Source organism: Genypterus blacodes, unplaced genomic scaffold, assembly GCF_046128005.1.
Source record: "Genypterus blacodes isolate CSIRO-AG114 ecotype Tasmania unplaced genomic scaffold, CSIRO-AGI_Gbla_v1 ptg000103l_1, whole genome shotgun sequence".
Taxonomy (NCBI): domain Eukaryota; kingdom Metazoa; phylum Chordata; class Actinopteri; order Ophidiiformes; family Ophidiidae; genus Genypterus; species Genypterus blacodes.
Genome location: NW_027466907.1, coordinates 161,208 through 177,090, shown reverse-complemented (window position 1 = coordinate 177,090; position 15,883 = coordinate 161,208). Strand labels below are relative to the sequence as shown.

The following is a 15,883-nucleotide window of genomic DNA, read 5'->3' as shown; positions in this document are numbered from 1 at the left end:
GTGAACAGAGTCACTGTTCCTCTCTGGAACTTCCTCCCTGGTCACAGTCTGGAGACATTTCCCTAAATGATCCTGCCAGTGTGACTCCTGCACTTTTATCCTCTGTGTGTGTGTGAGAGTGTGAGAGTGTGAAGTTAGATTATTATAACTTTCTCCCAAACTTTCTCCAGTAATGAACAGCTCCTTAAATCCAAACCCTGTTAAGTTTAAACCCGACAAAATACTAACCGATCGTGACAAGAGCAGCAATAAATGTGTGTGTGTATGTGTGTGTGTGTGTGTGTGTGTGTGTGTATGAATGTGTGTTTATAATCGCTTGTTAAAGGAGAAGTGGTCTGGGAGCAAATTCCCCTAAAAGAGAAGTAGGAGAGCAGGTAGAGTTGTGACTCATTCGAGACGAGGTCATCTGTGAGATCTCCTCGCCAATCAAATAGCTCAGTGAACGAGTTTGATCGCATGCCAACTGCCATCTGAACAACCTGTTCCAGCGCCACCAACAAGACAGGACACGTCAGGGTAGGTGGCACAGGAAGTCCGCATGCAACACACGCACACACACTAACACACACAGGAGAGCACGGTTGATCTGGTCGAACCTTCCATTTGATGTTTCCGACCATGTTCAGGTTTCAAACTAACCTGATGACTTGCATGTGTTTTCACAATTACAGAGGAACAGTCAGTGCTGTAAAAGGTCACAAAACCCTTAATGAGGAAGGATCAAACAGCACCACTGCAAGCATCGCTGTGCACACTGAGCATGAACAGGCCATTTTAAACAAATCCATCAGGAAAGGTGAAAGAGTGACGGATGTCCTCGTTACGACCCCTTTACCAACTACCGGGAGGCGTGCCGACGTTAAAAATGTATAAAGCTCAACTTTGCAGCAGAGATGAGGCAAGTACAGGAACCGTGTGTGTGCAGCCGTGGAGCCCGAGGTCAGCAGTGGGCAGTGGAGCCAGACAGACGGGCAGTGGAGCCCGACAGACGGGCAGTTAGCCTGCCGGTCACAGCCTGGACGTGTGCCTCTGCCTCCTTAACTGACCAGCAGCGATGCACACACACCAACGCACAGATGGTCCGCAGACTTGAGGCAGGCAGCTGGACAAGCGAAGAGAGAAGCCCGCGGTTACATAATGCCGCGTATTATTCAAAAATCAGAGCAAGGATTCTCCCTCCAGCTGTTGTTGTTGTGCATTAGACTGAGAGAGAGAGAGAGAGAGAGAGAGAGAGAGAGAGAGAGAGAGAGAGAGAGAGAGAGAAGCTGCCCGTGGTGCTGACCAGGAGAAGACGCTCTTTACAAGTTATTGATCCAAACGCAGCCAAACTTGCTAACGTGACATAGAACATGTTGGGCTGTGATGGAAGGGACTTGACTGATAAGTTCTGAGCCATGAGCCGCCTCCATCTGTCTACAGCTTCACTCTCTCATACACTCAATCACACAGCAGCCTCATCTGCTCACACCCCCTGATCATCACCTCGTCATCTGCACAGCATGCTGACATCTGTACAAATGTGTGTGTGTGTGTGTGTGTCCTGTTTCTCTAAATTTGTCTGCATTGATCTTCAGCTGAACTGAGAGTAGGACTGAGGTGGATTTATTTCTACTGGCTCTTCTGCAGGGTTGATAGACGGAGATAAAGATGGCAGCCAAGCACAGTGTGCAAGTGCAAATGCCCTTATCGTCGTGTGTGTGGAAGTCAAAGTCAATAAAGTGGCTAAATCTCTACAACATACTTTTTTGAGTGCCTGTGCCTTCAGCATTGAGACACTTACCTTCCACACACTTATCATATCTCTCTCTCTCTCACACACCCACACACACAATTCAGTTGGTGATAATGTTTATTTATCCCCAAATTCAAAATATTAATTCTGTGTGACAATCAGGCAGCAGCACCCGCCAGCTTCGATTGGTCCTCCGCTAATAGATTAGCCTGTTAGCAACAGCAGCTGGCACCACAGAAGAAGCAGTTTGTATCAGAAAAAAACATCTTCTCATGAGTAAATCCAGCAGGTGTGTTCAGCCTCTATCATGGGAACATTTAACACTTAACTCTGAAAGCTGGGTTTCTGATTGGTCCTTTGCTTCCGTTACACCCTGACCTTAACACATACACACACCTGGTTAGACACAGACACACACACACACTTAGACTGGGAAGCAAGTGTTTCCACTGATCTACAGGTACAAATGAAAAGATTTCCCTTTTGTTTTAGCAATGGAAGCACCTAAACAGGACCTAAACACAGTGTGCACAAGAGTGTGTGGCAAGAGAGAGCAAAGGTGCATCTTTGTGTTGTTGATAAACTAAAGCACTGTAAAGTAGATCCATAAATAGAATTAAGAGCGTGGAAATTAGTATATGTCCTCGAAAGGGAACAGAAGGAAACGTATTTACAGCACACATACTAAGGGGGGCGCTGTTCATGGATCTTACATAAGTCCATACTGAACTGCAGGTCAAATTTAGGTACGCAAACCGCCAATGTGACGCACACAGGAAGTACTTACTGTCCTGTTGTGAGGATAAATGATCATCAAAGTCCTAATTACGGCACATTTTAAGAGGCATCTACACGCAGTACCAATTTACTCGCCCATCAATCCTCTCTCACTTTATGGAAATCGCCACTCTGGAAACGGAGGATCGTCTTATTTTAAGAGCGCTGAAGTGAGAAGTCAACAAGCTGCCGCTCTGCTCACGCTGTAAAGGAAAACGCACTCAATAAAACCGCACGTTTGGAAAGCCAGACATGGACCGGGCCATCTCACTCTCACACACACACACACACACACACACACGCACACACTCACCCAATCAGAAGACAGTTGGTAGGATTCAGAGGTCGCCCAGTGTTCCATTGCCCAGGGCCGCGCTACTTCATTATTCATTGTACACCAGAGATATGCAGCTGCAGGACACACACACACACACACACACGCTCCCACAGCACCTGATCTATTACAGTGAAGGCTCCATGGGAGCGTCGCTGCCACACGGACCCAGCGTGAAGTTTAACCTCCGTCACCATGACATTCACTAACGCCACACACACAATTTAACCATCATCACAAGGACAAAACTGAACAGAGGACATCACGGGACACAAACGTCTCAACTTCAAAGTGGTAGTGATGTGGTATCAGAGTCAGTCAGTGTTGCAGTGTGATCATGGTGCTGCAGAGCTGATGGTGAAGCGTTAGTACAATGTCAAGTTATGAATTAAAGAGAAAAAAGTTTTGACGCTGACTCTCAGGTAGAGTTTGGCTCAGTGAACATTATCCTGAGCTTTGAGGATGCTGTACTAGATGATGGACGTCTGATCTCCACATCATGGCACATCTGACCCTCCACCATTCATCCAGGCTCGTTTGCATGCATTCACTAAAAAGCGCTAAAAGAACTCAAACCTACGTGAAGAAGTGAACAATTACATACGAGCGCCATCAGTTACTGGAACGTTAAAGGTGACAAACACACCTCCAAACCTGGCCGCCGCTCTGCGTCTGGACGGGGACACCAGCTCCTTGACGATCTGTAGGACCTGCATGCTCACAGGGAGGCGGCGCTGCCAGGAGGTGGCGCCGCGGGGCGGAGGCAGCCCGCTCTCGCCCTGTCACCCCCCACAACCTCATGCCTCCCTGCTTCCTCCTCTGGGCTCATGCCGCGCTGCCGCTGCCTCTCACGCCCCCCCCCGGTGTCACCTCTGTTCCTGAGTTGTGTGTTGGAGACCCGGCCGCCTCCCCGGGATAATCCACACTTCAAGGAGAGACTCGGATTTCCTTCATTCTTCTCCAGCTGCCAGATTGGGACATTCACACACAAGCTTTCATACTCTCCTGCACTTCAGCTTTGTCAGATCCTCTTTGCCGGTGTTGCCTGTGGTCTCTCTGGGAAGAGCACAGATAAAGATACAAAGCAGCAAACACACACACACACAACCACACACACTTTCTCCTGCCTCAACTTCCAGGCAGCTGCTACAAGTAGAAAGAGGAGGATGTTCGCCGGCAGCTCCGACTACTCAGCCAAACTGAGCATGTGTTTGTCACGCCTGCGATGTGTGTGTGTGTGTATGTGTGCGCGTTGTGTCCCTTAGCTGGAGCGTCCGTGCAGACCCCCCCCACATGGCAGTGGGCAGTGAAGATGGAGAGCAGATCGAGTCCCGTCCCCTCTTCCTCTCCTCTGCCAATGCGGCGGCAGGCTGTTGCAGATGAGCCACCTGGTGTGTGTGTGTGTGTGTGTGTGTGTGTGAGGATGGTGTGTGTGTCTGTGAGGATGAGCGCAGGCACGGCGGTCTATCCGGCGATACAGATCACTCACGGCTGCTTCAATTCTCTTCCTCCCCTCCTTCGCTCACACAAACGCAGACTGCTTCGCTCCCTGTCCTCGTAATTGTAATAAACGAGTGCTTCTGTTCACACACACCCTCACCTTTCCTCCCTCTCTCTCTCTCTCTCTCTCCCTCTCTCTCGTTGCTCCACACTCTTCCCTTTCTCATTGTGTCTCTTTTAGTCTCGCCCCCCACTCTTTTCAAATGTGTGTCTGAATCCTTGAACATGAACAGAACAGCTACATGTTAAGCAGGAAGTGTGTGTGTGTGTGTGTGTGTGTGTGTTCCAGAGATGATCCGGTTGTCATCTTCAGTTCACAGCCTCTCATGTTTCCCCTCAGTGTGCTACACTTTGTTTTATTGCTTCTTTAAGGCAAAAGGGAAATGAATTCATGCTGTTAAATTCTCATTTGTCGCCCTCTCGTCTCGCCGCCTCTTTCCTCTCCTGTCAGCTCGTCATCCATCTTTCATGTCCCCACGTCTTATTCGTCTTGTCATGTTCTCCCCGCCTCAGTCCATTGTTTCATCTCTAATCAGCCTCCGCCTCTCCTCGCCATCCCTCTGACGACAACATCCTGCTGTAATCAATCTATTCAAACCTCCAAACAGCCACGTGTCCAACTGTCAAACGTCACTCTTGTTGTTGTTGTTGTTGTTGATATTCATCAGGTCAACTGATGCATCTCTTTTTATTCATGAAGTGAGAGCAAATGTGCACTGCTTGTTGACTTGTTCATTCATGAAATGCAGCACTTACCTAACAATGAGCCACGCCCACTCAAGTTTTGCAGCAAAATGTGGTGAAACAATAAAAACCTGGACCAGAAATTCTATGTGTGACATCCTGCGCCAGTTTCACATCCTGACTGGATTTTCCCAGCAGCCCCGGCGGTAAGCAGCGCTCTCAACCACGGAGGAGATGAGCCGACCCGGGGCCGACCTTGAGCGGCGACACCTTACACCTTCAAGGTACGCGAACACACACACACACACACACACCATTAGAGCTCACCGCATGTCGAATGGGGGAGACATGAGCACAGCGCGCGTGACGACGCGGTGTCTCACTCACACACACACACACACACACACACACACACACACACACACACACACACACACACACACACACACACACACACACACACACACACACACACACACACACACACACACACACACACACACACACGACAGAGCAGCACATAGAGAGGAGCATTAACAAGGCAGGTCCATTCTTTACACTAATAGGGCCTCACTTTAACACACACACTCACACTCACAAGCATTCTCTCCCTCATAAACATTCAAACATGACATTCGCGGACACACACTTACACAAGCGCCTCAAATGTATCTGTGCCGTGTGTCGTTCGTCAGGCAGCGAGGGCGTCGGGCCAATTACCACTCTGCTGGACTCACTGCTGTTGCTATGCCTCAGAACCACGGTTGCTAGGCTCTGACCCGGTATTTAAGGTGACACTTACTGTAGGAACACAGATGGGCTCTTTTTGCACAAACCGTTTCAGTCACCACACACGCACACAAACACACACACGCACACTCACGCACACGCACAAGAGTGGAGATTTGTGGACGAGACGTTTGATCTATTATACATCTGTAATACAAGATTAAGAGAGTAGAATTATTGGGTTCAGACTCTTTCATGTTGCAGTATATACACATGTGAATAAATAACTCTAAATAAAGCAACAACATTAAAGAATAACGCATAAAAAGAGAAAAGAGAGGCTCTGAATTACTTCTGTATTTATGGCCGGAAATACACAGGTATATGTGTTAATGTGTGTGTTTATCTGTAAATGCTACATATTTCTGCGTATCAAGTATGTACGTACATGCTGTGGGTAGACATGATGCATTGCATAATTGCAGTGTGAGAAAATGAACATGGACGTGTTGCGCGTCTTCATATATCAATTTTCAATCCCATAATCCAGGGGTTTGACTTTGAGTCAGCAGGTTGAAATTGTGACATTTGGGGAAAAAGAAATCAATCAATTGCCCAAGTCTCATTCTAACCAAAGGTTTAAAGTGCACATAACCATAACAACTCCAGAACAGACAATGATTCCCTTCAAAATGAGACAAACGCATGACTCTTAGACTTCCATTTAGCAATATTTTAGCGAGCAGCTGGAGAAGAAACATGAGTGTCAGGCAAGACTCAGATGGGATGCTCATGTTGCTCTGTGACTTAAAACATTATTACAAAATCACTACAATACATCAGGGCCATTCCAAATTGTATTTTGTATTTCAGGCCTGTATTCTCTCAGTTTTGTGGTTTGAGCTACAGTTATGAGTGGAAGCTACATGGTACAACATGAAAATACAGAAGCTTCAGAGACGCTGGAAAGTATTTTTCCGCTTCTGATGGAGCTCACAGGCTGCAGCTAAACAAGTCCCAGACTGAGCGGAATACAAAACCACAACTGATCCTCATTCAGCTGCAGATTTGAAAGCAAACAAGGATATTTTCCCAAAAAGACAGACTGATCCTTTAAGATGTGTTCCAGCTGGAAGGAATGAAGTTGCAGCATGAAAGTGTCCGTCCTGTTATCATGGATTTTGGGGACGATTTCTGGATCTGGAGCTGACAAGTTGCTGGCGGTGGGATTCATGTCCCCCAATGTTTCCCACATAACAAGGCAGCAGTTTCTCACATAGCTCATCAGGTGCCACAAGTCTGAAGGCGGGAAATTAATCAACCTCTCAAGGTGAAAAACCAAATAATCAAAGCTCCAACGCTGAGTCACCTCCGTCATCTGTCTCTTACTGAAGAAATAGATTTTTTTTACACAACACTGCTGTCTAAATTCACACTCCAGCTCCCTCACAAGTACATCACTCCAAACTCAAGCTCTGTGCCGATGAAATGGCTTCCAATCCACTGACAGAAGTACATTTCCATCAGCGGGAGACACGCAGGGAGACGGCGGCTGAGGCAAAGAGACGTGAAGCTTAAAATTAACTGGAAGAATGTGGGGCCGCTCTCCATAACTGCTAAGTGTTTTATAAGTTGCAATCATTGATTTTTGCCAGTAATAGGCAGAAGAAGTACAAAATACACTGAAACGCACAATTTGTCACGACTAACGTGACATCCAGCAGGTTTGCAGCAAATTCATTTCAGCGTCGTGATTCTGTTCAGAAATGCAGGAAGAAGCACAACACTGATCTCAAAGCGACGCGGGTTTGGATGATAATTCAATCAAATCAGAATGTGCTAAACTTCATGATTAAACCATTTATGTGTATATTGTACTTATAAAGGCAAAACCAATAACACATCATTCATCCTTCAAAGCCTATTTGACACAGGACTCGTAGCCCATCCATGGTTGTTTGGACGTTTAAATTCTTTGCGTGCTGTCGCTCTGCCTCACTGGAGCTTCCTGACAGATCGATATGCAATCTTACAAAACTCGGGAGTCGCTCGGCATCCCGCATCTCAGAGGAGATTATTCGGCGTGTCGCACATGTAAAGGAAAGAGCGAGTGAGGTGACAGAGATGGAGAGCACGGGCAGGCCGGGGGGGGCCGGGGCACCTGCAGAGTTATGGATTGACCTGTTATCAATGCAGCTGTGTGGGAAGGGGAGGCTGGCAGATATCGATGGAGCTCTCACTCTCCTCCTGACAGCACCCGTAGGTCCGGCCATTCGGGGTCCCTCACGCAAAAAGCCGATCGATACGCAGACTGCACCTCCACACACAAGCTGCACGTCCGCCGCTACTTCGCCCTTTTTGATCTATAGGTCAGATGAGAGCTCAGCCTTCTACCCTCAGCAGCCCAAACTGTCTGGCTACCGACATGACTTCGACCGTGCGGATGAGACGCTCCATGCAGGTGGGAGCAGCACGGCTACCACCGGAGAGCAGGGATGAAGAAGAAGAAGAAGAAGAAGCAGAAGGCAGAGTTAGATCGATACGGACACTTGAAGAAGATACGCCAGCCACCTAATGGGAAATACCAAAGCTTTCAGCACCTCTTAGTCCTTCACTAAATTTAGAAGCAAATGAATGAACGTCTTGAAACTGTGACACCTTCACGTTTCCTGAACGCGACACCACGTCTCAATCGATTTCTCTCTCTGGAAAACACAGACGGCGACCTGCATCTGCCATCTTTCCTGCCGGGCGTCTGATACCTCGGACACATCCCGTCTCGCTTTGCGCACCGACAACTTCAATTTTACAACCAACTCTCCACGCTGTCATATTCTCCATTTCCGGCCATCCATGTCTCAGATGAACTCGTACGCAAACACATCACGCAGGCGAGGCGGGCGGTCTGAACACGCGCTGCGGTGTCGTCCCGATGGCGTGGTTCTGCTGGAGCGATTGAATTAGACCGGGTGCTGATCACTCGCCACGTTGATTAATACTGCCTGCTGCGCTTCAGCGAGCTGCAGTCTCAGTGAGCCCTGCTGCTGCATGCCAATGAGGCGAGGCCACGGCAACAACATGAACATTAAGAAGATGGATGTTTCTGCCCGAGCTGAGCCTGACACACACACACACACACACACTGACCGATGTGCAGTTATGAAAGCCGAATTTGGTCCCAATTGAATTTTGTAGCAATGTGGGGAAGCCTCTAAAACTACATGAAACATGCACCATCACCAGACACACAGACTGGAAGCTGACACGTGTTTGGGGCGAGCCGATGGCTGTGTGGACTTCAGTGAACGTATAACGTGGTTGAAGTGCAGGTTTTACAACGGCACCTGCAGCTTGAGCAGCATGTAGTTAATACATAATGCAGGTGAGTGGAGGTGCAGCAGAAAAGCTCAGAGACTTGGAGCAGCTTCAATCATATCTGTGCAAATATTATTCCAGCCCACACATTTTAATAACTACAAACTACAAACCCTCGCAAAGACGGCAGAGCATATCAATATTAATATATCATACCGAGACATGTTACTCTTCAAGTAAGTATATTCATTCCATTTTCACAGAGTCGGTCATGAAAGTAGATTTCCCACCATATTTCTCAAGTTAACTTTTATCTCACGTGTTTCAGACAGTCTTTCCTCCAGTTTCATGATGTCAGTAAGTCAATACATTGGGTCTGCTGTCCTACCCTGTGATATCTCACAGGGTTTTCTACCCTGACAGGTACAGAATCATGAAGCCTCAGCTTCTGTCAGCTGATCCGTCGCTGCTCTCAAACTGGCCCAGCGGCTCCGGGAGACGACAGAGACCCACAGAGTTTTAAGTCGCCATTACAGGAGAGTGAGTTTAATGTCAGTGGATGCCACCAGAGGGGATTCCCAAGCGCTCTCTCTCTCTTTCTCTCTCTCAAGTGAGCGAGGGAATGGGAACGAAAAGGAAAGAAAACAAGACTAGAACAACATCACCTCTCTGCCTCACACTTACTGTTTGCCCCCGTGTCATTTCCTACTTGGAGTGTGCGCCGTTTGGACCAATCAGGCTTTAGCCAAAGTTCCACTGTCCTTCATGACTATTTACACGCCTGGCAGGAAAACTTTCCACTCGGATCTGCCTCGTTTCCTCTACACACACTGAGACTTTCCATGCTAGATTGCTTTTGCATTGTTTATTTAAATTATCCACTATTTGTACAAACTTCTCATTATACTTACTTAAACAATGCACAGTGAGTGTTAGTACAGGCCTCTCGCTATCTGTTAAGGCTTTGTACACAAACAAAGCACAAGCAGGTGAGCAGGTTCTGAGCCACGGTGGTCGAGTGTCTTGCATTCTTCCATGTGGTTAGTTTGGGTTTAGAATGTCCAATTACAACCAACCAGAGTGTGTAAACAAAGCTCGCGTGACTCAACAGTGGTAATCTGATGTGGTTAGAGGTTTTGCCAGCAGCAGCAGTCCAATCCAAATTCCAGTCCATGTTTGTTTTAGTGAATTGTTGTTTAAAGCCGTTTCTTATATTACCAGTGGAACGGAAATGATCATGAGATGAACATCAATCAGTGTCATTATGGAGACACACCTTATGTTATTATGTTTTCATGGTAACTTCAACAATCTCTGATAATGGTGGTTGCTAGGCACTCTGGATACATGGAGCTCCTATTTGAAGATCAAGATCAAGATACTACCGATTCAGATCCTACTGACCCAGGCCTGGCCTAAAAATTATTATTAAAACTGGTCTAAACACATTTCTCCAAACATCATCATCATATGTCATCAGTCTGACTGTGACAGGGACTCCCAGCCTCCCACTGAGCCGACCTCGCCCAAGCCAGCATGACCCGCTCTCCCCGGAACCCACTGAGTGTGTATCACCAGGGCGAGAGAGAGGGAGAGAGAGAGAGAGAGAGAACAGTCTCAATGGAGCGAGCACAGCAAACAGAGGTGTGTGTGTGTGTATGTGTGCTCTTGTTTACAAGACGACAGTAAAATCAACAGCTGGTGAGGCAGCAGAGGGTTGGACGTAGCAGAGGAGGGCCGATGATGCAGAGCGGCTGGGGACAGCAGAGATCTATGACAGCACTGCCCCAGCCACTGCCTCACAAGCGTGGGAGTCTACGGATGTTACCCACAATGCTCTGCGCTCTTTTCCGGCTCCCACACACGCACAGACACACACCCGTGTGCACGCACCATTCATACATCACGCGGTCGATCGGGTGTATCCCGCTTGACATTGGTCGATAAGGTGTGTGTCGTTTATCAAGGGCTGACGGGTGGCGAGCTCCTTGTCACCGAGTGTAGAGATCTGGCCACACGCATGTGTGTGTGTGTGTGTGTGTGTCTGTGTGTGTGTGTGTGTGGTTTGTCCATGGTCACTGCTTTAGTCATGTTTTACTGTGTACATGCACATCGACCTCCACTGCAGCAGCACTCTCATCAGTCTCCACACTGTAACTCTACACCACAGCAACATGAGAACACACACCCTTCACATGTGTCCTTCCATGTCGTTTCGTATCAAATCCTGCAAGACACGGAGAGAAGTCTGATGTCAAGACACTTAAGTATCGAAACTTTCCAAGGAGGGACCTTGCAGCTCGGCTCACCATGGCAACTAAATGCTGGGCGGCCTTGAAAAGCTTGTGACGAGGCGACATCATAATGTCCCTGTGTTTTTGTGTGTGTGTGTGTGTGTGAGAGAGAGACAGAGGGACAGAGAGAGAGAGACAGAGGGAGACAGAGGGAGAGAGAGAGAGAGAGAGAGAGAGAGAGAGAGAGGGATGTGTGGGATGGTATCACATTATCTTGGTGCAATTACCTCGCTTAAAATATCGCAGTAGAGATTATTGTCGCAGCATTTATGAGGAATATCTGCCTTTGGTGCTGAAACGCAGTAAAGAAATAATCTCTCAGTGTGTTTGTCCTCTCAGTATTCTGCTTCAGTGGAGTTCATCTTTGTCCACTGCAGACTTTTACTCCTACCAGCATTTGCTCCACTTTCTTTCTTTGTTTTTAAACTCGCGGCGGGCGTGAACCAAATAAAGCCGCAGAGATTCACATTGAATCGGAGTTGTGAGGAAATTGTTGAAGAAGAAAAGTGTTTTTTATTCCTCTGTCTGATAACGTCATTTACTCTCCGTTTCACTTTCTGCTTTTATCTCTCAGCTGCTGCGATGGTTCACATCATTCGCCCTTGTTGCTCCTCCAAGAAAACAAATCCCCCGCGGGATTCCGTCGAGAATATTGGCGATGGAGAGCAAATGCACTTTGAGACGTGTCATACGGCTGGAAACTCGATAAAAGCGAGGCAACGCGGAGAGGTGAAGGCAGATGGAAGGCTCCCTGCTGCTTCATCTCAGCAACACAAACTACTATCACCAACACAGCGCTGGCAGACATGTTTGCTTCCTGCTTTTAGGCCACCAAAGAATGACATCATCAAAGCAACGGGCTCAAATGAATCAATGGGAAACGTTGGGAAATGTAACGAAAGGTGGATTCAGTGTCCGATTGAGTCCCTTGGTGCAGTCCGGTGCTAATTCCTGCTCCGCATTCATCTAATTCCCGTAATTCCTCCCCAAAGTGGATGTGACAGATAATGGTGAACCAAAGCACAGAGCAGCATCGTCGTGGGCGGAATCAAAGTCTGGACCCTGAGGAGGACTGAAAGGGCCCAGACCCTCGTTTGGGACCGAGAGGGTCCGGCTGCCATTATCTGCTCTTTACCACTTTGGGCCACTGCTGACTAGAAACAAAGGTTGGCTTCAATACAAAAGGCCAAAGCTGGTCCCCTGTATCGTAAAACTGACACAGCACTATGTTATGTGAAGGTGAGTGTGTGTGTGTAACATGAGTCCTTAAATCTGTGTGTGTTCTCTCTCTGGTGGCTGATGCCCTGAGGACAGAGTCTGTAGATCCATTTCCTCCTGCTGCCCTGTTTACTGGGAGACGTAATCATATTCCAGCAAGGTTTCCTTCCTGTAAACCCCCCCCCCCCCCTTCACTCAACACACACACACACAGCCATCTTGTCACCACCAACATGACAACCAAGCATCCTTCACCACTGTGCTGGAAAGGACAGCGAGCTGAGGGTGGACGGGCCGCATTCCTCCACACAGGCTGCCGGCATTCAATCGTCGCGAAAAACCAGAAACGGAGTGAAACGAGGACGCGGTGGAGAGGCAAAGACAGAACAGACTGAAAACATGAGAGAGAAAGAAAGTGTGTGAGAGAGGAACGTTCTCAGCTCAGGCTTCTGTTTGGGTCCGTTTGCCAACAGTTCCTTTGTGGTGTGGCAGAATGTGTGACTTCGCGCGGCACAAACGTGCTCATTGTTGCGTTTCACACCACAGGGTCGCACACTGACATCATTTCATTATAGTCATAAATCACATTATTGAAAGATTCTTCAAAATCAAATCAAAATGAGATCCTGGCGGGGATGTCGTTTTTTTTAGAAAGCTATCAACAAGCTGATCTGCATCTTGAAAAGCAGAATATAAATCCAGACAATAATCATAATAGCTGTAATAAGAATTGAGGGTAATTACCGTAAAACTACTTTGATAGAACACTTCAAAAACAGATTCTTAAGGCTTTGAAACATTCATTGTTTACGTGGATGGAGGAGGACGTCATAATTCCACCGTTACTCATTTTGTTCACCAATGATCAGATGTTTGACCTCAGCTGTTCTCCTGGTAACATCTGGTGCGACACATCAGTTCATCTTGTTAATAAAGTTTAAATCCTGATTCAGTCATGAGCTGTGAATGTGCAAATCGGCCTCCTTTCCTTTTAAGCAGTAACAGGAGGAGCAGAGAGTTAAGTGTCAGTCGAGAGACGTCGTGGCTCCACCGCGCTGCGTCTCATTTCCGTCCTGCGGGAGACCTTAGATGTGGCTCTGGCGTGGCAGCGGCGGCGCGCTGCTAATGAAAGCAGCATGGTGCCCATTACAAAGTCGAGGGTGATCCCAATCCTGCCGCTCGCTGTGACTGCACCCGCGCTGACGCTCGCAGCGAGCGGAGGAAGTGCGGCGCGCTAATGAAGTTGTCCAACCTGTGTGACGACACTGACACAGGGAAGAGGCTCCTTATGCCCCTGGTGCTCCCTGAGCAAACACGTTCCCGCCTCTCTGTAATCAGCCGCACAGGAACGATTTGAAGCCGCTGTGGAGCAACGAGGCGCTTTGCACTCCGTGAGACACGTTGTCATCACTTGGCGTACACAAACAACAGACGCCGCGGTCACGAGCATGGCATTATGGGATTAGAGCAAAGTAACTATGCAAAAATAGGAATTAGGAAGAACGAAGGAGCAACCGTCTAATGTAAAGCTGGGCACACAAACGCTACAGGGACGGACGCCATGTGAGAGAACTTAACTGCACTTTCCATACTCATCTAACAAACCTGTGACCCCTTCTGACCTGACTGAACAACCCTGGAAGACTTGAAACAAGCCACGCTAGCAGAACGCCCTGAAGCGTATAGGATTGTGCAATGTGTGTGTGTGTTGTGTGTGCACTACAGCTGGGATCAAAGCAATTCCACGTCAGACCTTTGCATTGGGTAGGAAAATGCGGTGGGAGAAGACGTGCACAGAGGCTAAGTATAGAAGTGTGTGTGTGGCTGTGTTGGGCTGCTTCCAGGTGGGTTTTTGTGTGTGTGAGTGTGTGTGAACGTCAAGCAGGTTGTTGCTGGAAAAGAAGACGCTTGCTCAGCTGACTTTTAAGGGATGTCGGAGGAGCAGCGGGGCGGTAATTGTACAGGGCGGTGGAGGGGGCGGGGCTTGGACTAGGCGGCTAAGCTAACCTGGCTAGTCCACCTTTCCAACAGATGGAGGCCAGAGGAGAAGATCATTACTAACTGCAGCGACACCAGCCATCAGTCAGACAGAGGGGATGACTAACTCTGCGTGTGTGTGTGTGAATAGGTGAAGGACACACACACACACACACACACACACACACACACACACACACACACACACACACACACACACACACACACACACACACACACACACACACACACACACACACACACACACACACACACGCTGGCCTCAAACACTCATTATGTTCTCTCACTGTGTTCGGGCTCAAAGCTCTGTGGTGCTCAGTGATGTTCAACAGACGGATTTTGATTAAATTTCGCAGATCGGAGCGACTTAGGGGGTCAAGAAACGGTTTGATTAGATCTGGAGGCGGATGCGGATGAAAGACACCAAAGACGGGGCATTTGTGGACAATGTGGACAATGAACAGGTGCAGTTCAGACGAGATCTAATCAGATACCTGCTGGGACACGATGACGCAGCATGAAGCAGCACCCACACGTTCTCACCAGTCCAAAACGGCAATTTCAATTTGATTGTGATTGATACTGGAGAAGCAAAGCCAAGTCAGAGGCTTCTGGTGGGCCTTGGTGGAGGTATGAACTCTCTGACTGAACTGAGCGCTCTCTGTTTGTCTCGTCCTCGTTGGCTGTCGCAGTGGGTGTCGCTCTGCCAGACACACACACACACCCACCCACCCACCCACCCACCCACACACACACACACACACACACACACACACACACACACACACACACACACACACACACACACACACGAACGCACACACACACACACAGTTATTATCCGCTTTAATAACCACTGCGCGCGCGTGTGTGTGTGTTTGTGTGTTACTCAAGCACTCTCGTCTTCTCTTTGTCAGGTTTCCTTCCTTCACTCATCTGAAGGCTCAAAACGTTCCAGCACGACTGACGCAACACTTCAGACTCCAAACGCAGGGCTGAGAGGCTTTGGGTCCTTTCATTGCTGCTGAGGAATCATAGCATTATAACCACATCAACGACGGCCCCTGATGGTCCCCCAGACCTCGCATTGAGAACCCCTAGGACAGGCAACCTTTGGCCGCAGCTTCATCAAGTCCCCCCGTCTGTCCTCATTCCCAGTCTTCCAAGTACAAATCGTTGGCGGTGAGTCATCCGTCCTAGTTGGAGCTGAGCTAACCTGAGCCCGCCCCGCCGTCGAGCTCCGGGCCAGCATACGCGGCCGTGTGTGTATGTGTGTGCGCTTGTATGTGTGTGTTGGGGGGT

General features: G+C 48.4%; 1 protein-coding gene across 2 annotated transcripts in view; it reads right to left on the bottom strand.

Annotated features, from left to right (window-relative positions):
* The window catches only part of usp6nl (USP6 N-terminal like), a 44,993-nt gene that overhangs the window by 21,895 nt on the left and 7,215 nt on the right, over window positions 1–15,883 (bottom strand). The window contains exons 3-4 of one of the 2 annotated variants that reach the window (XM_076160023.1): window positions 5,681–5,828; window positions 3,490–5,304 (exon numbers count right to left, since the gene is read on the bottom strand). The exons of the other annotated variant lie outside the window; for it this stretch is intronic. Coding sequence (XP_076016138.1) covers window positions 3,490–3,559 — 70 coding nt within the window. The 5' untranslated portion in view covers window positions 3,560–5,304; window positions 5,681–5,828. The remainder of the gene's footprint in view (window positions 1–3,489; window positions 5,305–5,680; window positions 5,829–15,883) is intronic. 2 annotated transcript variants of the gene reach the window in all.